The 21,937-nt window shown below is 42.1% G+C and overlaps 1 protein-coding gene across 24 annotated transcripts in view; it reads left to right on the top strand.

Annotated features, from left to right (window-relative positions):
• ZMYND8 (zinc finger MYND-type containing 8) overlaps positions 1-21,937 on the top strand; it is a 117,662-nt gene that overhangs the window by 67,047 nt on the left and 28,678 nt on the right. For all 24 annotated transcript variants that reach the window (XM_043983184.1, XM_043983187.1, XM_043983197.1 and 21 more), the window contains 3 exons: positions 8,060-8,203; positions 13,534-13,686; positions 19,115-19,621. In XM_043983184.1, the coding sequence (XP_043839119.1) occupies positions 8,060-8,203; positions 13,534-13,686; positions 19,115-19,621 (804 nt within the window). The remainder of the gene's footprint in view (positions 1-8,059; positions 8,204-13,533; positions 13,687-19,114; positions 19,622-21,937) is intronic.

Genomic DNA, 21,937 nt, shown 5'->3' on the forward strand with positions numbered 1-21,937 from the left:
TCCTGAGTCCAGGGCCGGTGCTCTATCTACTGTGCCATCTAGCTGCCCCCCCCCCCCATTTACCATTTTTTTTTTTAATTTAATTAAAAAAATTTTTTTTTATCCCATTTATCTTTGAAGGGAGAGTGGTAGGAGAAAGAGCTCCTGGTTCCTCTCTTACATGAACCTATAATTTGAGTGTCTCTTTGTAGCAAAAGTGATTGCAAATGGGGCAGCAAGATGGAAAGATGAAATGGTAGATAGAATGCTGGACTCTTAAGAGTCAGGAAGACCTGAGTTTGAATCCAGCTTCAGACACTCAGTAGCTGTGTGATGTTGGCCAGGTCACTTTACTCAGCTTCAGTTTCCTCCTCTGTAAAACTGGGCTAAAATACCATTGAATCACAGGGTTCTTGTGAGGATCAAATGAGATAATATATGTAAAGCTCTTCACAACCTCCAAGAGGCTCTATGGACTATAAAAATTCTAGTTCTGAATAGTGCTTCTTTGGGTTATGCACATTGAAAGTATTCCAAAACATGTCCTCAAAGAATTGTGCATTTAAAAAATTATTTTTCAATTCTGAATTCTTTTTGCTCCTTCCCCACCCAGTGTGGAAGAAATGATACGATCATACAAATGAAGTCACGTAGAACATTCTCATGTTAGCCATTTGAATTGTGCATATTTTCAATCCATAAATATATATGTTATTCAAATTATTCTCCCTGTTTTAGGGTCTGTCTTCTAAGACCACTGGCACAGATTGTTCAGTGGTTTTCAGTCATGTCCAACTCTTCATGACCCCATTTAGGGTTTTCTTGGCAGAGATACTAGAGTGGTTTGCCATTTCCTTCTCCAGCTCATTTTACAGATGAGGAAACTGAGGCATAAAGGGTTAAAAGTGACTTACCTAGCATCATCCAGCTCATAAATGTCATGTCAGATTTGAACTCAGGAAAATGAGTCTTCTTGACTGTGGGCCCGGCACTATCCATTGTACTACCTAGCTGCACCGCTGGCACAAACATTGGTTTAAGAAGAGAGAGGAGACACGAAACTCAAAATCAGTTGACTTTGCTACTTTAAATTGGGCACTTTTAGACCCTAAAGATAATTTTCTTTAGTAAAATCCTACTCTATTGCCTCAATGATGTGTCAGTGACCCTGGCCCTACCAAACTGGAAACAACTCTGGTCATGCAACCAGTGATGGACAGTGCCATTGAATCCATTCAACTACACCATGATATTGTTGGTGCAGGCACACTCTTTCCTGACGACAGATTCCAGTCCTCCTTTGCCTTAATAGATAATCTTCAAGAGCCAACCTGGCATTGAGCCATCTCTAAGTTTAGAGAAGCTGGTCTGAAGCCTATCACCGACCTTGAAGCCTTTTCAGCTTGGCAAGATTTGCTAAAGCTTGTACTCCATTGGCATGGTCTTTGAAACTTTAGGGTCAATTTTGTGCCATAAGGGCCTATTGGAGAAAGACTTCAGTAGAGAGTTCATTCAAAAGAAGAAAAGGTTAGTGTTTGAAAAGAGGGAAGGCTGTAGAGATTGCTCTCTAAGAGGATCAGTTTTGTGACTGTATTTTTTCCCCCCCTTTTCTCCCCGGGCAGTGAGGGTTAAGTGACTTGCCCAAGGTCACGCAGCTAGTGTCAAGCATCTGAGGCTGGATTTGAACTCAGGTCCTCCTGAATCCAAGGCCTGTGCTCTATCCACTGCGCCACCTAGCTGCCCCCTGTGACTGTCGATATATAAAACTAGTTGTTTATTTAAGCGAGGTTCCAAAATAGGTCCTGAGGAAAAGGAAAGCTTTTTGTTTGGGGATTGGGAAGTAGAGAGCCATTAGTTGGTTATCTTTAGAATTGTATTTAGCTTGTTCAATAAAACTGCTGCCACCTGCCCTGCAGTGTTTTCATTCATAATCTCCCATCCAACCCTTACTAACTGCCTCCTTAGAATTAATCTTAAGAGGAGTCTGTTAAGCTCCTAAACTCATTACAGTCCAGTTAGACAAATTCTTATTTATTAAGCATCTCTCCCATATGCCTGAAGTTCTGTTTCCCAACATCCTCAGTGGTTACAAGGTGGGACCTTCAGTGTAGTTGAGATACCCGGTCTTTTTTTTTTTTTTTTTTTGGGTGAGGTGACTTGCCCAGGGTCACATAGCTAGTAAGTGTTAAGTGTCTGAGGCCGGATTTGAACTTAGGTCCTCCTGACTCCAGGGCCAGTGCTCTGTCCACTGTGCCACCTAGCTGCCCCGAGATACCCTGTCTTAATAGAAGATGTTTTGGCTTTAGAGTTAAAGAGGATCTTGGCCCTAATCCTGACTCTACCATTTAATACTTAACCTCTTTGGTACTCAGTTTGCTCGTGTGTAAAATGGAGGGGTGGGAGTAGATGATTTTCTAATGTCCCTTCCTATTTGATATCTGTGAGCCAATGATTACTGTTCAACTTTGACCAACCAAAAATGCTCCATAGATATTTGGGGTAAGGGCTATAGTTTGTTCTTTCTCTGTATGTTAATCCTGTCAATTATTAGTGGATTTTATTTTAAACTATAGAGACTATTCTCACATGCCAAGGAGGCTGCTAGAGGATCAGAGAGGCAAGGGCATGTAGCTATTAAGTAGTAGATTTAGCACGAGAATTTTTGTTTCTAGTTCTTGACTATATATAACATGTTTTTGCAAATGATCTCAAATTGAAGTGTAGCAGGGAAGTGGAAGGGTGGAGTTCCTTATATGTGGGGGCGCTGAGCCAAGTGTCTGCTTGGGTAAATCCTCCCCCTCCCCCTCCCCCTGCCAGAATCAGGGACACCACCCACAAAGGACAGAGCAAAGGGATGAGTCATAGCAGTTGCCCCAGTGCCTGAGAAAGGCTTCTGGAGAGCAGTGACAGATTGAAACCCCTCTGGGCTTTGGCACTGCTCATTGAGGCCCTTGCTCTCCTCTCCCCTGCTTTGCAAAGTATACTTGTCCCTTGCCTGCTGAATGGGAATAGCATTGTTCGCAGTGCCCCCTGTGGTCACAAACCCAGCCCATCTGATTAAAAAAATTTCATAAGTGCTTAATACCTCTTAACCCACTGATTTGTAGACCCAAGCCATCTTGTAGTGAACTGTGCTTGGCACATAACAGGATCTTAGTAAATATTTGAATGAATACCTTTAATGGTGGTGATGGCCCTACTAGATTTGACTTTTCAGCTGTAAAACTTTGTTGTATGTATGCCTTTTCTGTATATTTATCAGAATAAAACAGGAATGGTTAGTAATAATAAAGCTCTTATTCATTAACTTACTAGCTTGTTCCTTGTTATGAAATGGTTAAAACATAGTTTATCTGGGGGGGGGGGGCGCGGCAGCTAGATGGTTCAGTGGATAGAGCACCAGCCCTAGAGTCAGGAATACCTGAGTTCAAATCCGGCCTCAGACACTTAACACTTGCTAGCTGTGTGACCCTGGGCAAGTCACTTAACCCCAATTGCCTCACTAAAAAAAAGAAAAAAGAAAAGAAAAATAATAGTTCATCTCTGTCCAGTTAGGCTGACTTGTGGTCTTATTAGATCCAAGAAAGTGCCCTGGACACCAGAAAAAGTCAGTGAAATGTGTATTGACTAGCTAGGTAGGGAGAACTGCTATCAGAAAAAAACTGTTCACTTGAGGTAACTGGGGATAAAGTGGAGAGAGTAATAGATTTGGAATTGGGAACACCTGAGTTCAGATAAAGTCTAGCCTTGGATGTCTCGTAGATGTGACCTCAGGCAAGTTGTTTTGTTTTCCTGCATCAGTTTCCTCTTCTGCAAAACGGGCATAATAGTAACACCTACCTTAGATTGATGTTACGATCATTTGAGAAAACATGTATATAGGTAGTGCTTTTCAGCATTAAAGCATTTATATAAATACTCTCCTCCCCCCATATCTTTCAGATAATGTATACCATACCTTTCTAAGTCTTAGTTTCTTCTCTTGCAAAATGGGGATAATAATAGCATCTATTTTAAAGGTTATGGGGATCAAATGAGATAATAAAGGCTATTCCGGAAGTAGCAGTGCAGTTTTAAGGTTTAAAAAGCTATTAAAACTTGAACACGCACTGAGACTTTTGGGACACTCTCTTATCTGTAAAGTGCCTGGCTAACTTTGTTGTATAAGTTGTATAAGTGTGAGCCGTGGTGATGATGATATTGTATTGCTGCTGTTCTTCTTCTTATTAGATGGAAAGTCCTGAAAAATAGCCAGGGTCTCTCATGTTGGATAGGATGCTCCCCTCACAAAGATGAGAATTGAAAACACCAGGGGCAAATTTTTTATAAAATGCCTACCACTTGAGGGGAACAGCCCTGGGAGAGAAAGAAAGATAAATAAAAAAGTGTTGTCTGGGCAGCTAGGTGGCACAGTGGATAGAGCACCGGCCCTGGAGTCAGGAGGACCTGAGTTCAAATCTGGCCTAAGGCACTTAATACTTACTAGCTGTGTGATTCTGGGCAAGTCACTTAACCCCAATTGCCTCACCAAAAAAAAAAAAAGAAAGGAAAAAAAAGAAAGCATTGTCCCAGATATCTCGAAGCCTATAGTCTAGTAAGGAGAAGACATGTAGGCCTTTGTCAGCATCCCTTATTTTATGTATCTGCGTGTTTGTTCCCTTTGCAGATATAGACCCCCAACTTCTGAGCTGTTCCCCTCCCCTTTTCCCCCTCCCTTACCTCTGCCTCTTTTCTCCTCTTCCTCTCCCTCCCCCTTCCTCCTTCTCGAATTCTTCACCTGGTGGCCAAGCCTCTGTGATGACCCTCTCTACCCTTGGCTTGGCTGCTCCTGATAATTGACTGTTCTGAAGCTTTTTCATCTTGAATAGGTCCTAAGATACTGAGATTCAGAACTGAAAAGGATCTCTTTTGCCTCCCTTATTTTACGGGTAGGGAAACTGGGTTACAGATTAGTTAAGTGACTGAGGCTTCCAAAAAGCAGTAATAGAGCTAGTCTTCTGCTTTTTTTACTCTACTAAATTGCCAGCTCTTGCTCAGCTTTACTGGTATGGGCTCTGAGAACCCAGGGGCACATCCGAACCATTGCTGGACTTTAGGGGAGACCTGCACGCAGATAATATAAAAACAACAAACCAAGTCAAATATGCTAAGTGCCTAGGGAAGATATATCCAAGAGTCATTAAGATAAAACAGACCTGTCCAAGATGGATTACAGGAAGGGGAGAGCAAGCAACCTGGGGTTATTGGGGAAGTATTCTTAGAACAGGTGGCCTTTGAACTGGACTTTGAAGGAAAGGAGCAGGACTTCAATAGGTTGAGAGTGTAGAGGAGGCATTGCAGGCCTTGTTTTCCTAAATCTGAAAATGAGGCTTCCTGTTTGCTTTAGTTTCTCTCCAAGGGTAAATTATGGTAAAAAAAAAAAAAAAAAAGATTAATTTGCTCTCCATCAGCATTTGTCTTTAATAAATGACTTACCTGCCTTCCTAGCATGCAGACCACTTTGATGTATTGAGGGGAAATATTGGATAAATAGCTTTTTAAGTGCAATAGACTCTACCTGTTTATAGCTACTTGGCTTTTGTAGTCTAACAATTGTCTGTTGTGGAAGAAAAGTGAGGAAGAGTTGTCTTATAGAATTATACAAGCAGCTTTGGGTGAGTGGCTGAAAATTCAGTTTAATCCTTCTCACTTTGTGAGGTGAGCTTCTCTTATGAACAGACTTTCCTTAAGGTGATTTTTAGCAGGTGCTTTAGATAACATGATGAAGTCATTCCAAGGAAAATGAATTTTTTTCTTTTAAAAAGAGTATCATCTCAGAGAATCTTATCATAGGTCCTTGGGTGTGTGTGTGTGTGTGTGTGTGTGTGTGTGTGTGTGTGTGTGTGTGTGTGTGTGTGTGTGTGTATAATGTACCAACCACATGAATGAAAAATGTAAATTCCATTTGAACTGATACTAGTATTTAAATTTATTCAAGTAAAGAATCTTAAGGGACAGCTAGTTGGTGCAGTAAATAGAGCACTGGCCCTAGAGTCAGGAGGGACCTGAGTTAAAATTTGTCCTGACTTACTTTATCTGTGTGACCCTAGACAAATCCCTTAACCCTGTTTGCCTCAGTTTCCTCTTTGGAAAATGAGCTGGAGAAGAAAATGGCAAACCACTGCAGTATCTTTGTCAAGAAAACCCTAAATGGGGTCATGCAAAGTCAGACGTGACTGAAATGACTCAGCAACAACAAAAAGAATCTTAGCCATTTATTCTTTTGTTTTGTTTTGTTTTTGTTTTTTGTTTTTGCAGGGCAATGAGGGTTAAGTGACTTGCCCAGGGTCACACAGCTAGTTAAGTGTCAAGTGTCTGAGGCTGGATTTGAACTCAGGTCCTCCTGAATCCAAGGCTAGTGCTTTATCCACTGTGGCACCTAGCTGCCCCCCCCCCCATTTATTCTTATATATTCATTTCATCCTGTCCATGTATCTTACATTGAAAATCATTTTCTTTTTTTCTATTATAATAGTATTTTTTCCCAGTTATAGGTAAAGATAGTTTTCAACATTTGTTTTTATAAGATACTGAGTTTCAAATTGTTCTCTTTCCCTCCCTTCCCTTTCCCCTCCCCAAAACAGCAACCAGTGTGATATAGGTTATATATGTATGATCATGTTAAACATGTTTCCACATTAGTCATGTTGTAAAAGAAGAATCAGGACAAAAGGGAAAAACCTCAAGAAAGAAAAAACAAAAAAAAGTGACAACAGTATGGTTCAGTCTGCATCCAGATTCTGCAGTTTGTTTTCTGGATGTGGAGAGCATTTTCCATCATAAGTCTTTTGGAATGTCTTGGATCACTGTGTTGCTGAGAAAAAGCTAAGTTTATCACAGCTGATTATCACACAATGTTGCTGTTACAAGGTTCTCCTGGTTCTGTTCTCTTCACTCAGTATCAGTTCATTTAAATGAAAGTTGTTTTCTTTTACTCCAATTTTCTGTTCATTAAAAGTAACTGCTTTTGCATTGATATTCACTTAGAAAGTGTTTGTGATGGGGGAGGGGGAGAGAATGACTTGTCTTAAGTGAAAAACAGAATAAATTGAGGTGGAATTTGAACCCAATTCCTCTTTACAAATCCAAGGCTATTTTCCATTGGACCTTTATGTTGGAAGAGTACTAGAAGCAGTTTTTGGGGGTATTTATTTAGTCAGTGGCAATATCTGGGTTCCTTTCCCCTTTCTTTCTTTTTTTTTTTTTTAAGTGAGGCAATTGGGGTTAAGTGACTTGCCCAGGGTCACACAGCTAGTTAAGTATTAAGTGCCTGAGGCTGGACCTGAACTCAGGTACTCCTGACCCCAGGGCCGGTGCTCCATCCACTGCCATCTAGCTGCCCCTCCCCTTTATTTCTAGTAGGGCCCAAGTTTGGTTGTAGTTGGCATCTTAGAACAAGTAAATGGCATTTATAATTGAGAACTTGAAATATTCCCAAATGTTTAGTGCTGGTCAGGTGTGCTGATGGGTGTGTTCTGGAGAATTTGGGACAGGCCTTGCATACTTGTTTTACAGACAGTTGAGATGCTAAACTATTTAATAGGGGCAGTATCTGTTAAAAAAAAAAAATTGGGGGCAGCTAGGTGGTGAAGTGGATAGAGCACCGGCCCTGGAGTCAGGAGGACCCGAGTTCAAATCCAGCCTCAGACACTTAACACTTACTAGCTGTGTGACCCTGGGCAAGTCACTTAACCCCAATTGCCTCACCAAAAAAAAAAAAAAAATTGGCCCCAATTCTTGGCACTTCCAGAACCATAGTCATTTTCATATAATCTGTATTTACTCTGAGATTTTCACATATTATTTGGGATAACCCGATTTCACTTGCAGCTTAGATGATTTGTCTTAGAGCTTTATGGTTCATAGAGTAACCAGAGATGTACCATTTGGTAGCTTGGTTTGTGGCCTCTCTTAAAAAAAAAAAGATGCAAACCACCCCCCTCACCCCCCCATCCCGTTCAGAGTATAGGCATTGTCATGCTTCTCTATTTCCTTAACATTTGACTTTTTAACAGAATTGCTTCTCTTTTTTCCCCCCCAGCATCTCCAGCTTCCACAAAGACGGGCCAACCAGGGAGTTTGTCCGGCAGCCCGAAACCTTTCTCTCCACAAGCTTCAACGCCTCTCCCGGTGCCTAAGCCAGAGAGAGCCTCCACTCCTGGAAGCATTCTGAATTTGAACCTCGGTCAGTTCTAACCTTCCATTGCCTGGTGCCAGGATGATTGTATGTGTGCATGTTGTGAAAGTTCAAGGATCATTGGTGGATGTAGAAAGAACCAGAGCCAAGTGTGGTCTTTCTCTGTACCATCTTTGTTAAATGGTGCCAGGTTGGAAATGGAATTTAGATGGCCTAGGAAAAGAATGAATGAGAGAGATGTCCTTCACACAGTATAGGCAATGGTTAGAGAGTGGGAGAAAGGGAACAAGTATTTATGGAACACCTGTGTGCCAGGTGATGTGCTTGTGCTGAGTGCTTTACAAATATTATCTCACGGGGCGGCTAGGTGGCGCAGTGGATAGAGCACCGGCCCTGGAGTCAGGAGGACCTGAGTTCAAATCCGGCCTCAGACACTTAACACTTACTAGCTGTGTGACCCTGGGCAAGTCATTTAACCCCAATTGCCTCACTAAAACAAACAAACAAACAAACAAAAAGACCAAATATTATCTCACTGCATAAGCTCATTTGGTTGGTTCTGTGGAGGAGTCCAAGGATCATAGACTAGAAGCTCTTTTCTTAGTATGATGAGAACATCTTTGAATTAAGGTGGTTGCTGGAGTGATTGGTGATAATCTAGTCCTCCCTTCAGTTTATGGAGGAAACTCCTTTGTGACTCCTAGGAGGGGATGTGAATTGTCTAAGGTCAGGTATCCAGTGAATTGCAGGAGTCATGATTAGAATTCAGATTTTTTCATGTCTATCACTCAGCTCTAAATCTTATCTCTTGGTGAGGCACTCACTGGTGTGATCTGAAAATGAATGTGGTGGTCTTGCTGCCTAATAATAAGTGTCTTACAATTCTCCACTTGAATAAGTTCTTTTGGCCAGGTTTAGAAAACCCTCATTTTCCTGACAATGTTATTTCTGCCAACACACTCTGATTCCCACTCTTCTCTATTTTTAGTCCAACTAAAGAAAAGAAAGGATTTTTTTTAAAGGCCATGGTGGGGTGGGAGAACACCCACATTGACATTTCTGTACCAGTTGTGCAGTAGGAGCAAACGCCTTTCTGATTTGTGTAGTCCTTTGCCACCTATGACTCAGTGAGTCTTTTCATCAGGACAGGAGCTATTTAGGGGGTGAAAGATTTTCTGTTTGTCCTGTAGAGAGGTGGGAGGCCCACCTGAAGCACAGAAGCCAAAGACTCTTGGGGCTTGGCAACACTTTTGGTTTTCTTGTAATGATTGATTTGTTTTGGAGGGTTTTGTTGGGTATGTAGGTGGACTCCCTGTTGAGTTCGTTGCAATTCAGTTCATTTGCTGAATTAAACTGCATTCTGGGTTGGCATCTAGGATGTATATATACACGTATGCACACATTTTATTTCTATCTATACACATATGTATGTTTGTATGTGTTTTATAGGTATGTGTATGTATATTTGTCTAAATGTATATGCCTATGAATATGTATATGTATATCTATATGTATATGTGTGTGTGTACACACACACACACACACACACACAGAGTATATGTATGAAATGGGCCAACATTATACCCGTTTTCCAGATGAGGACACTGAGGCCGAGGGAGGTCATAGCTTCTTAGAAAATTACGGACCCCTCATTGTAGGAAGGAGGAATTTGAGGCTCTGAGAGGTGGATTGATTTGTGCTAAGAGGCACAGCTCGGGTTTGAGCAGATGCTTGCTAATTCCAGATTCTGCAGTCTTTCTGCTCTATGATGAAACTTTCTTCTTTGGAGTGATTTGTTTGAGGTCAGCAGGTATTGAGGAAGGGCTGAACCTTGGGTCTTCTGACTTCAAGCCAAAGGTGCTCTCTCTTCTGCCATGCCACCAACCTCTCCTTGGTGACTATCCTACAGTGGACTTGGACGTATGTTGGGAGGAGTTTGATAAATTCTCTTGAGGAGCTAGGAAAGACCCCAGGCAGGCATCTAGGGGCTCCCTAGCAAGTCCCAAGGTGATGACGCTCGTTTGTTTATTGTTACAGACTGGAGAGACTGAAAAGGGAACCTGCTGTGGCAGGTACTCTATGAATGCTTATTCCCTTCACCCTTTTCTCTGTCTCTGATATTCTCTGGTTGCCATGTGGATAAATATGAACTTCATTTTTTGTTTTTGGATAATGTGGAACAAAATTAATCTCTTCTCTTTGGTTTGCTTCTAATCTAGCCTCTTATCTTTTGTTTACCTTTAGTTAAACTAAACTCAAGAGTTCATTAGCACAGTGATCAAAAGTTGCCTTTCTGCCCCTGACACCCCTTAGGGGTGTTGACCTTTAGCAAATGGAATGTGGTTTAGTGCTCTGAATTCCTCTGGATTTGTCCCTCTGCTGTTTGAGGGAGACTTTTCATTGACCTGTTGAAAAAGGAAGACCCTTGAGACAGGGATGGCCCTTTTTGGTTTATTAGGAGAGTCTTCCAGACCTTCAGTTGGGTGTAGAGCCTGAAGATAACCCTCCTTTCTGGGCTTATATCCTGGCCAATGAAGGTGGTCAGGCAGAGGTGTGGAGCACAGTGCAGTGATAGGTAGGAATCCCTTTGTCAGTGATCTCCTTAGACAGTGGGCTTATTCTCTAAACCTGCCACTGTACTCACTGGTCATCTATCATGAAGCCTTGGAACTTTCTCCAGAGCACAGGTGTTGTAGGTGGGGTGTGGAAGCTGGACTGATCACTGTTGAATAAGAGTGAAAAAGTTGGCAATGGGGGCTTGACCCCAAAGTGTCATGGGGTCATATGTGTGTTTTAGACAGAATACAGTCGGGGAGTCACTGATTGATTATAGGAGAGGCAACAGCTGAAAGAGAAACTTGGCAAGGAGGTAGGGAGAATACCTGGCACAGTCCAAGGGGGAAAGCACTGCTGGGAAGATTATTCTCAAGAGAGTCTTGACTGGCCAACTAATAAGGTTTCTTTTTGCCTGCTTCTACAGGTAGATGCATTTGGGAGGCTCAGAAGCGTGAATGTAATAGAATGATAATAGCAACAACAGCACTAATAGTGATAATGATAGCTAGCACTGACATGCACCATAAAGTTTGCAAAATGATTTACAAATGTTATCTCATTTGATCCTCACAAGTGTTTGGAGATTTGTGCTCTTATTCCCATGTTACACACAAGGAAACTGAGGTAGACAATGCTGGGAATTGGCTGCTATAACTATCCCTATTTAACAGGTGAGGAAACTAAGGTGGATAATGCTGGGAGCCTGGGTGGTAGGATTATCTCCAAACTAAGGTAGACTTGAGTGACTTGCCCAGGATCACACAGTTTGTAAGTGTCTGAGGCTGGGTTTGAACTCAGATCTTTCTGACTCAAGTCCAGTGTGTCCTCCAGGCTGCCTTAGTTTCTTTGCTGCTGGGGAAATACTTCTTTCGGACATGTTGGTCCCCTCTCTTCCATTCTTTGATTTTTCTTCAATTGATGTAGGTTGTTTTTTTTGTATGTCAGGTTCAAGTCAAAAGTTCACTCTTTAAATATAGTTTTCTATTACTTATGAATGCTCTTTGGCAAATGTCTTCTGCTAATTTAATACTATTAAGTTTCCTAAAGGTCAGGAGAAGCGGGGAAGCCAGGTGTTTTCTAGTTGTTTGGATATTGGCAGTAAGGCAGCAGTGAAAGTTAGTCAGAGAAGGGCAAAAGGCGGAGTGTACTGAGAGTAGCTAGTAGGGAAGGGCTCTTGGGCTAAGAAGGCATTTGTAGCTTGGGTCACTGGGGATTAAAGGGAAGCTTTGCTCCATTATCTTGTAACTGTCTAAAAGCTCTCATAAATGTTAGTGCTTCCTGCTTAGAATCATAGAACCCTGGAACCAGAAGGAACCCCAAGTCCCAGAACATAAAGGGACAAAGCTCAAAGGCACCATAGAACATTAGATGTTCTAGCTGGAACTTAGAACAGAATTCTAGAGCCAGAATGGACCTTAAAGACCATCTGGTCCAAGGGTCCATGAATATGGATGGAAAGAAAAACTACACTTTTCTTTTCTTTTTTTTTTTGGGTGAGGCAGTTGGGGTTAAGTGACTTGCCTAGGGTCACACAGCTAGTAATTGTTAAGTGCCTGAGGCTGGATTTGAACTCAAGTCCTCCTGACTCCAGGGCCAGTGCTCTATCCACTGCGCCACCTAGCTACCCCATACACCTTTTTTTTTCACTATCTTCTAATGGAAACAACATTTTTTTCAATTATGAATATAGGCAATACCTTTTCTGAGAAGGGGTTCATAGGTTTCGCTAGGCTGCCAAAGGAGTCTGACTCACAGAAAGTTTAAGAATGTCTGATCTAGTTCAGTCCTCTTATTTTACAAAGAAAAAAACTAGGCCCCCTCCCCACCAAAAATTTTGCCCAAGGCTACACAGGTAGTGTTTAAACCTAGTTCTCCTATTTCCCAATTAATTCTCCTTGGATACTTCAGTCATCGAGCTTTTTTGATCCAGTCTTTTTTTGAGGGGTTCAGGGTGTGGAAGTGTACATGGTGGGGGGAGGGGGGGATTGAATGATCAGATCTCTTCTTTGAGAACCCTGAGAGGTTTGGGGGCCCTGGAGAGTTCCTGGGTAGTAGATGAAGGAAGGATTGATGCAGGGGTGGTTAAGACTTGTGGGGGATCATTGGTAGGCAGGACCTTGAAAGGCCCAGCTAGAATCTTTTGAAATCTTGACCTCTGTCTTTACAACACATTAGAGAAGCCTTGGGGAATTAGATGGGCTTGGTTTAGAACAAAGAGGGCTTTACCAGCTGATAGGAGATCTAGGTGTGGGTCACTCTGACCTTAGCTGACTCATTTGACTTCTGTAGTTCACTTTCTTCATATGTTAAGGTGCAGAGTTAGATGAGAACAGGGGATCTTAACCTGGAGTCTGGAGGAAATTAGGTGGCACAGAGTGCTGGACCTAGAGTCAGGAAGACCTGAGTTCAAATCCTGTCTTAGTCACAGTAGCTGTGTGACCCTAGGCAAGTGACTTAACCTTACTTTCCTTATCCATAAAATGAGGGTAATAATAGCAACCACCTCCATGGGTGGTTGTGAGGATCAAATGGGCTAAGAGGCAAAGCACTAAGCAAGGTGTCTGCCACACAGTAGGTGCTAAATAAATGTTAATTGGTTTATTTATTAAGACTCGTTTGAATTTGTTAAGCTCCTTGAAATAACTTTCTCTCTTGATGTGTCTTTGAGAAAGATGATGGATATAATTTAGTTCTTTAATTCTCCATGTGTTCAAAGTTGATTTTGCTGGAGTTCTTTCATTGGCGCCATTGGTGCTGAGCATTGCTGGTGAAGTTGCAAAGTCATATAGCGTAAATTAACGGTATAATAAAATGTCTTTCAGATCGGAGCAAGGTGGATATGGACCTGAAAGAACTGAGTGAGTCCGTGCAGCAGCAGGCAGCCCCTGTGCCCCTCATTTCACCCAAAAGGCAGATTCGAAGCCGGTTCCAGCTGAACCTCGACAAGACCATTGAGAGTTGCAAAGCACAATTAGGTAGGTTTTGGCCATGCATCAAAATGGGCTCTGGGGTGAAGCCTACTTCTCTCTCTTTTTTTTTTTTTTTTTGTGAGGTTAAGTGACTTGCCCAGGATCACATAGCTAGCAAGTGTCAAGTGTCTGAGGCTGGATTTGAACTCAGATCCTCCTGAATCCAGGGCTGGTGCTCTATCCACTGCGCCACCTAGCTGCCCCAGCATACTTCTCTTAAGAGAGGGGTAGGTTTTCACCCTAGGTTAAACTCAAGTGGATTTCCTCTATGGTCAGTTATTTGCCTGCCATTGGTTAATACTTACACAAGAAGAGAATTTTATCCAAACCATGGGTAGGTTATTCTTTTTTGTTGTTGTTTTTGTTTTTTGGTGGGGCAATGGGGGTCAAGTAACTTGCCCAGGGTCACACGGCTAGCAAGTGTCACGTGTCTGAGGCTGGATTTGAACCCAGGTCCTTTTGAATCCAGGGCCAGTGCCCTATCCACTGCACCGTCTAGCTTCCCCATGGTTATTCTTTATAATATTCAGAGGAAGCTTTCTTCTAGGAAAATTGTTTTTCTTTTTAAAACTCTATCAGTTCAGGGTTTCCTATGCTAGTGTCTTAGCAGCAATATATATATATATTTTGGTATTGAAGACCATCCTTTTTCTCAGTCCTCTGCTTGCAGTCTGGTCTGTTTATTAGACCCTGAATCTGCCTCAGGGGTGTATGGGGTGTTCGGGAGGACTAGCACCTCCGGTGTGAGGACTTTCCTAGCCCTTTTCAGGGCTGCTCATCCACTTTGGTGTCCAACCAGTCACCCAGCTCTTACTTGTAGTTCCAAGAAGCTGTAGCTCGCCAAACGGTAGAACAGGCAGATGACAACAATTTGTTCCATTGGCCATGAAGGTGACTGAAGCAGACATTGTAGAGTGCTTAGAGATGGGTCAGACATTGAAAATCACCAAGGTTATCCATTACATCTGGGGCTATCACCAGCCTTTTTTTTTTTTTGGTGGGGCAGTAAGCATTAAGTGACTTGCCCAGGGTCACACAGCTAAGTAAGTGTCAATGTCTGGGGCCAGATTTGAACTCAGGTCCTCCTGAATCCAGGATTGGTGCTTTATCCACTGTGTCACCTAGCTGCCCATCACAAGTCATCTTGACTTTTGTCTTGCCACTGGACTTCAATGACTTTGGAAGAGAAAGTGAGGCTGATGACTTTGTACAACTCTGGATCCCTTAAATCCAATTCATGCATGAATCAAGACATTAGTGTCATTGGTCCTTTGAGGAAATAGGGATGACAACAAAACTGCCCCAGTATTTTCCTGCTACAGTTCAACAAATGAGCAATAATGTGGTGTGGTGGGTAGAGTGAGGGCTGTGGAACAAGGAAGATTTGAATTCAAGATATGCCTCTCATACAGCTCTGTGACCTTGGGCAAGTCATTTAATCTCTGAGTGTCAGTTTCCTTATCTGTAAAACGAGGGGGGGGGGGAGGTGTTGTTAGACTAGATTGCTTCCAAGGTCTCTTCCATCTCTAAAATTTTATGAGTTTTTATTCAGTGCTTGGAGTTAAGAGCATCTGGGTCCAAATCTTAGCCCTGCCACCTGTAACCTTTATGACCATGGGCAAGTCTTGGGTGACCTGACCTACTGGGCTTCCATTTCTTTGTTTGTAAAATGGGGGTGAGGCATTGGATTCAATGATCAGTCATCAGGTATCAAGCACCTGCAGTGCTCTAGGCACTGAGAATACAAGCAGAAAGAACCAAACAGTCCCTCTCGGGGAAAGTGCTTCCATTCTAATGAGGCAGATAACAAGGACATATAAATGTACATACAGCCTAAATAGAAAGTGATTAAATCCAAGGTAGTTAGGGAGGGCATTAGCAGTTGGATTCCGGGAAGGCTTCATACAGGAGATGGTTCTTGAGCTACATCTTAAAGTGAGGTTCTCTAAATGTCCTCTTGAGGTTTCTTAGAGCTCTGAACCAGTGGCTACCAGATGTTTACTCCTTGTTCTTTCCTCTCCCACTGCCAGCCTCCAACCTACTTTGGCCATGCATCAAAATGGGCTCTGGGGTGAAGCCAACTTTTCTTTGTTTCTTTCTTTTTTTAAGGCAGGGCAATGAGGGTTAAGTGACTTGTCCAGGGTCACATAGCTAGTAAGTGTCACGTGTCAGAATCCGGATGTGAACTCAGGTCCTCCTGAATCCAGGGCCGGTGCTTTATCCACTGTGCCACCTAGCTGCCCCTGAAGTCTACTTTTCTTTTTTTGTTTTGTTTTGTTTTTTGTTTTGTTTTTGCTGGGCAGTGAAGGTTAAGTGACTTTCCCAGAGTCACACAGCTAGTTAGTGTCAAGTGTCTGAGGTCGAGTTTGAACTCAGGTCCTCCTGAATCCAGGGCCGGTGCTTATCCACTGCGTCACCTAGCTGCCCCCGAAGTCTACTTTTCTTAAGAGCCAGAGGTTTTACATCATTTCCTGTTCTCTCTTCCCTCCCTTCTCCAAATCCAAAATTCCTTTCCCTTTCATTGGCCTCTTTAAATCCCACTCACACTTGAAAGTTTATTGCTACTTAGGTAGTGAAGCCTATCCAGGCTTTCTTTCCTGAGAACCAGAGCAAGGCTTTGATGTACTTTCTGGGTTTCAGGAATCAATCATATATCAGCCTGTTTTGTTACTTCTTTGAAGTCATGTATGTATCCTGTCTCTCTCTAAGCTCTTTTCCAAAAGTAATATCTTAGGGGCAGCTAGGTGGTGCAGTGGATAGAGCACTGGCCCTGGAGTCAGGAGGACCTGAGTTCTAATCCAGCCTCAGACACTTAACACTTACTAGCTGTGTGACCCGGGGCAAGTCACTTAACCCCAATTGCGCCCCCCCCCCCTCCAAGTAATATCTTATATTTTCCCATATTCATCGACACCTATTATTTATTTATTTTTTGTTTTTAATTTTTTCAGGGCACTGAGGGTTAAGTGACTTGCCCAGGGTCACACAGCTAGTTAAGTGTCAAGTGTCTGAGGCTGGATTTGAACTCAGGTCGTCCTGACTCCAGGGCCGGTGCTTTATCCACTGCGCTACCTACCTGCCCCCATAACTTTTTTTTTTTTTTTTTTGGTGAGGCAATTGGGGTTAAGTGACTTGCCCAGGGTCACACAGCTAGTTTTAAGTGTCTGAGGCTGGATTTGAACTCAGGTCTTCCTGAATCCAGGGTGGGTGCTCTATCCACTGCACCACCAAGCTGTCCCATATTTATTTTTAACATTAGTTTAAAAAAAAATTATTTTTGAGTTTCAAATTCCTTCTCTCTAGTTCTTCCCCTATCATTTGAGAAAGCAAGCAATATGATAGCAATTATATGTGTGAAATCATGCAAAACATATTCCCATACTAGCTTCCTCATACTTATTATAATAAGTCAAATCATCTAAAGTCAATAAGCATTTATTAAGCACTTAATGTGTGCCAGGTACTGTAGTTTTATACCTGATAGGTACTCAGTGAAGATTTCCTGAACCTGTGACTAGAAAAGTGTTAGGACTTATATATAGTGTAGAACTTTATGTATTTGCCCACAATGGGTCTAGAATGAGAGTGAACCTTGGATGCACATGGGCTAAAAGGAGACATTATCATGGTGGTTTTTAGGAAATTGCTCCCCATCTTCTGACACACAGGCTCACAGAACAGCCAAAGTGAGCCAGGAGGCCTTTCTTCTGCTTTGTCACCTTGATTAAGTCACGTCCCTTCTTCTATTGGCTACACACAAAATCTAACAAATCATTTCCTTTTTCTGAACCTCAGTTGCTCTCTCTGTAAAATGAGAGGTTTAGAGCTAGATGATCACTAGGATTTCTTATAGTGCCTTTTATGACTCTCAGATGGATATAAATCAGTAAATCAACAGGATTGTATCAAATACCTACTGTATGTGTCAGAAGCTGTGGTAGACATTGGAGATAATAATAATAACTAGTGTTATATAGCATTTTAAGATTACTTTACATAGATTATCTCATTTGATCCTCGCAGCAACCCTGGAACACAGGTGCTGTTGTTATCCCCATTTGACAGATGAAGAAACTGATGTTGAGTAAGATTAAGTGACTTGTTTGGGAATGTACATCTAATAAGTGTCCAAGGTAGGATTTGAATTCAGATCTTCTGAATCTAAGACCAGTATTCTACTGCACCACCTACTAACTGTATACAAATAAATATAATGAGATGATCCCATCTCTCAAGGATTTTCAACATTCAAACAGGAGAAAATAGGTTTACATATAAGTAAATACAGAATAGAGTTTGCAGAGGGCATTCTTTCTAGCAGCACTGTAAGGTGGGCAGTGCTTGTATTATTCCATTTTGCGCATGAGGAAGACAAGGTTATGAGAAAGGAAGAGTTAGGACTAAAGGAAGAGAGTTGCTTGTGAGTAGAGTTGAGAAGATGCAGAGGTGGGCAGCCAGGATCGAGCAGGGCCTTGGGTGCATGCCACATGAAGATTGTTGGAGGAAATTGTGCATGTTTAGCTCAGAGAAGACTCAGAGGGTCAAAAGTTTTAAAGGACTCTTCCATAGAAGGTGAGATAAGAGTTCTTCTGTTTGGCCTCAGAGGCTAAAACCAGAAGCAGTGGGTAAATGTTGTAAAAAGGCCAATTTGGGTTTCATGTTAGGAAAAACTTCCTAATTATCAGAGTTACCCAGAAGTGGAATGGATGCCTTGGAAGTTGGTGGGTTCCCCCTTCTTGAGATCTTCTGGCAGAAGCTAGATTACCACTTGTCAAGTATGTATTGGTGGGTATTTTTTTTCTTTTTACATTTTAATTTTATTTTCAGTTCTGAATTCTCTCTCTTCCTTCCCCTTTCCTATTCAACAAGGCAACAAAACCAAAACCCATTGCAAATATGTATAGTCACGTAAGACAAATTCTTACATTAACATGTTCAGAAAAAGAAGAAAATATGCATCAGCCATTCCTCTGGGTCCATCACTTCTCTATGTGGAGGTGGATAGCATATTTCATTATGAATCCTTTGAAATTGTGGTTGGTCATTGTGTAAATCAGTTACTAAGTCTTTTAAAGCTCTTTGTCTTTACAATATTGTTATTGCGTAAATGGTTCTCCTGGTTCTACTCACTTCACTTTGCATCAGTTCATACAAGTCTTCCCAATTTTTTCAGAAATCAAAGGGATTTCATTCTGGTATGGGTTGAAATAGTTGTCAAGGTGTGTTTCAACTCTCAAATTCTGTGATGCTGTGATTTGAATCCAAGACCTAACCTCACTGTTCTTATCACATCATGCTACCTACTCATAATAAGAATCTAGTTTCCTCTTTAACATCTGACATGGAAAATGTTTGTGTGGTGGTCCTAGTGGTGAGGTGTCCTTCTCTTGGGAAATGAATACAACACTCACTGGCTTTTCTCCTTCCCATTTAGGAATAAATGAAATCTCGGAAGATGTTTATACAGCAGTAGAGCACAGTGATTCAGAAGATTCAGAGAAATCAGACACGAGTGACAGCGAGTACATCAGTGATGATGAGCAGAAAAGTAAGAATGAGCAGGAGGAGACAGAGGACAAGGAAAGCAGCCGGACGGACAAAGATTCAGCAGCCTTGAAAAAAAAACCTAAACCTCCCACTCCAGTGGAAATCAAAGAAGATTTAAAAAACACATCGCCCCCCACTGAAAAATCAGACCCTCAGGTCAAAGAAAAGTCCACCACAGATACTGAGAAGGATTTTTCAGAAAAAGTCAAGACTTTGCCCCACCCTGTGAAAGAGAAAGTTAAAGGCAAAGATGAGACAGATTCCCCTACGGTACATTTAGGTCTGGACTCTGATTCAGAGAGTGAACTTGTTATAGATCTTGGAGAAGATCACTCTGGGAGAGAGGGACGGAAGAACAAGAAGGAGGCCAAGGAGCCACCTGCTAAACAAGAAGGTGAGTTATGCCGGTTTCAGGATGTTCTAATTTGGTAATTTGATACCACCTGGGACTTGGGGGTTATTTAATTGAGTTTGATTCATCAGATATTTGGTAAACACTGTGTACAAGGCATTGTGTTCTTGGTTTGGGAAATACATTTAAGATGAATTACTCCCTTTCCTCAGTGAGATGGTGTAGTAGATAAGAGTGTTGATCCTCAAATCAGGAAGAACTGAATTCACATCCGATCTAAGACACTTACTGGTTGTGGGACATGGGGCAAGTCACTTAACCTCTGTGTAACGATTGGAATGACGCCACCTGCTGGATACTTACTGTAGAAGAGTTCTGCCCATGAAGGGAAGGTCTTTGAGGGCAAGACCAGGAGTCAGGAAGTGATGCGGGCTAGTGGGAGGAGGAAGGAAGAGACTGGCGCTCAGTCTCGCGCTCTTTCCTGGGGACGCTGGCGGAGAAGGGAGCTAGAAATGTGCTCTCCCTTTAATAGATAGGAATCTAGGCCTTTCTCTCTCTCTTTACCAAATTCTTATTCTCCTTAATAAATGCTTAAAAGTCTAACTCTTGCTAAAGCTTATAATTTATTGGCGACCACTCATTAGATATTTTAGACAGTTTAGCTAGAATTTTAGCCCTTAACATCTGCCTGCCTCAGTTTCCTTAACTATAAAGTGAGAATAGTATTATCACCTACCTCATAGGGTGGTTGTTGTAAGGATCAAATGAGATAGTATTTATAAAATGGCATATAGTAGGGGCATAATAAATGTTTGCTCCCTTTCCCCCTTCTCCTCAATGAACTTATTTTTTACTAGGGCCAGACAGAGATGAGTAGATGATAAGATAGACCGTTTATTATGTGCCAGGCACTGTGTTAAATGCTAGGAATAGAAAAATAAAACAAGATGGCCCCTTTCAAGTATCTTAAGTTCCAAACGAAGAAGATAAAATATAGAGAGTTAGGGGGAGGAGGGTAAAGCAGCTGGTAGCGAGGTAAGCAGGGCGTGAAGTGGAGCATCATGGCTGCACACTCCTCACAAAGTGGCGACCTTCGCTAGGGACACGTGGGCTCATCAGCTGGTGAGCAGGACTTGGGATAGAATCATCCCAAGTGGGCAAGAAGGTAACTGTTGTGGGGGTGGAACAGTCTAGAGTGTGGGTTGTATAGGAGGGTATCATGTGTACAGAGATAAGTAAATATAGAGAGGAAGAGGGGAATTCATTCAGACATGGGGGACTTACTTGTGTATGGGCATGGATGCAGGAGATGGTATGTTACAGAGAGGGGAACAGCTGTAGGTCAGATTGACTGGAACTGAGGGTGCATGAAGGGGAATAATATGAAATTAGACCAGTAAGGTTAGGAGGGAGCTTTATTCTGGACCCAAGCCAGACTAATGCTGTTGTCTTTTACCTTTGAGGCAGTAGGAAGCCACCGAAGATTATTGAGTGGAGAAGCAACCTGGTTGGACTTTTGTCTTAGGAATATCAGTTTCATAGCTGTGTAGAGAAATGAATTAGAGACTGGATGGTAGGAGACCAATTAGGAGACTTGTATAGGTCCAGGTGAGATGTTACAACTAGGGTAGAAGCTGTGTTAGTGGAGAAAAAGGGACAGATACCAGAGATGTTTTAGTGGTGGAGTCATTTCCTTTCATCCTCACTCTAGCCCTGTGAGGTAGGGAAGGCAGCTGTTATCTTTATTTTTGTAGAAGAAGAAACTGAGGCTCAGGGTGGTGGTTATTTTGCCTAAAGTCATACTGGTAGTCAGAGTTACTCAAATTGTAGAGCTGGAAGGGGCCTCACTGATCATGTAGCCCAGCCCCCTGGTTTTCCAGATAGGATAACTGAACAAGACTGAACTAGGCCTGGAGCCTGGGTTCTGTAGTTGGATTCACCCAGCCATAGAGGGCATTGGTTATTTCTAACCTGTAGCCACAGTTTTTGTTCTGATCCCATAAAAATTTGTCCCTTAGCAGCGTTCTGATTGTTTCTGTCTGCCCTTTAACCATGGTCCCCAGTCAAAGTGCATTCCCTTAGAAATAAAGTATTAAGGGTATGAAATCGGTCTCATGTTCTTGTGTTGTTCTCCCCCAATTCCCTGCTCCCCCAGCTCATATTTAAACAAGTTAAGGATTTCCTTGCTGTTTGTAATGTTGTTCCTGTGTTCTTTTCATCCTCTTAAAAATTATTAACCTCAGAAACATCGACAAATACGATCGTTTCCATACACAACAGAAAAAGAGGATTGTATATACAGCCATAGGTATTACGTACACCATACTTTTTTGTTTGTTTGTTTTGTTTTGTTGAGGC

The sequence above is a fragment of the Dromiciops gliroides genome, chromosome 2 (assembly GCF_019393635.1).
Source record: "Dromiciops gliroides isolate mDroGli1 chromosome 2, mDroGli1.pri, whole genome shotgun sequence".
Taxonomy (NCBI): Eukaryota; Metazoa; Chordata; class Mammalia; order Microbiotheria; family Microbiotheriidae; genus Dromiciops; species Dromiciops gliroides.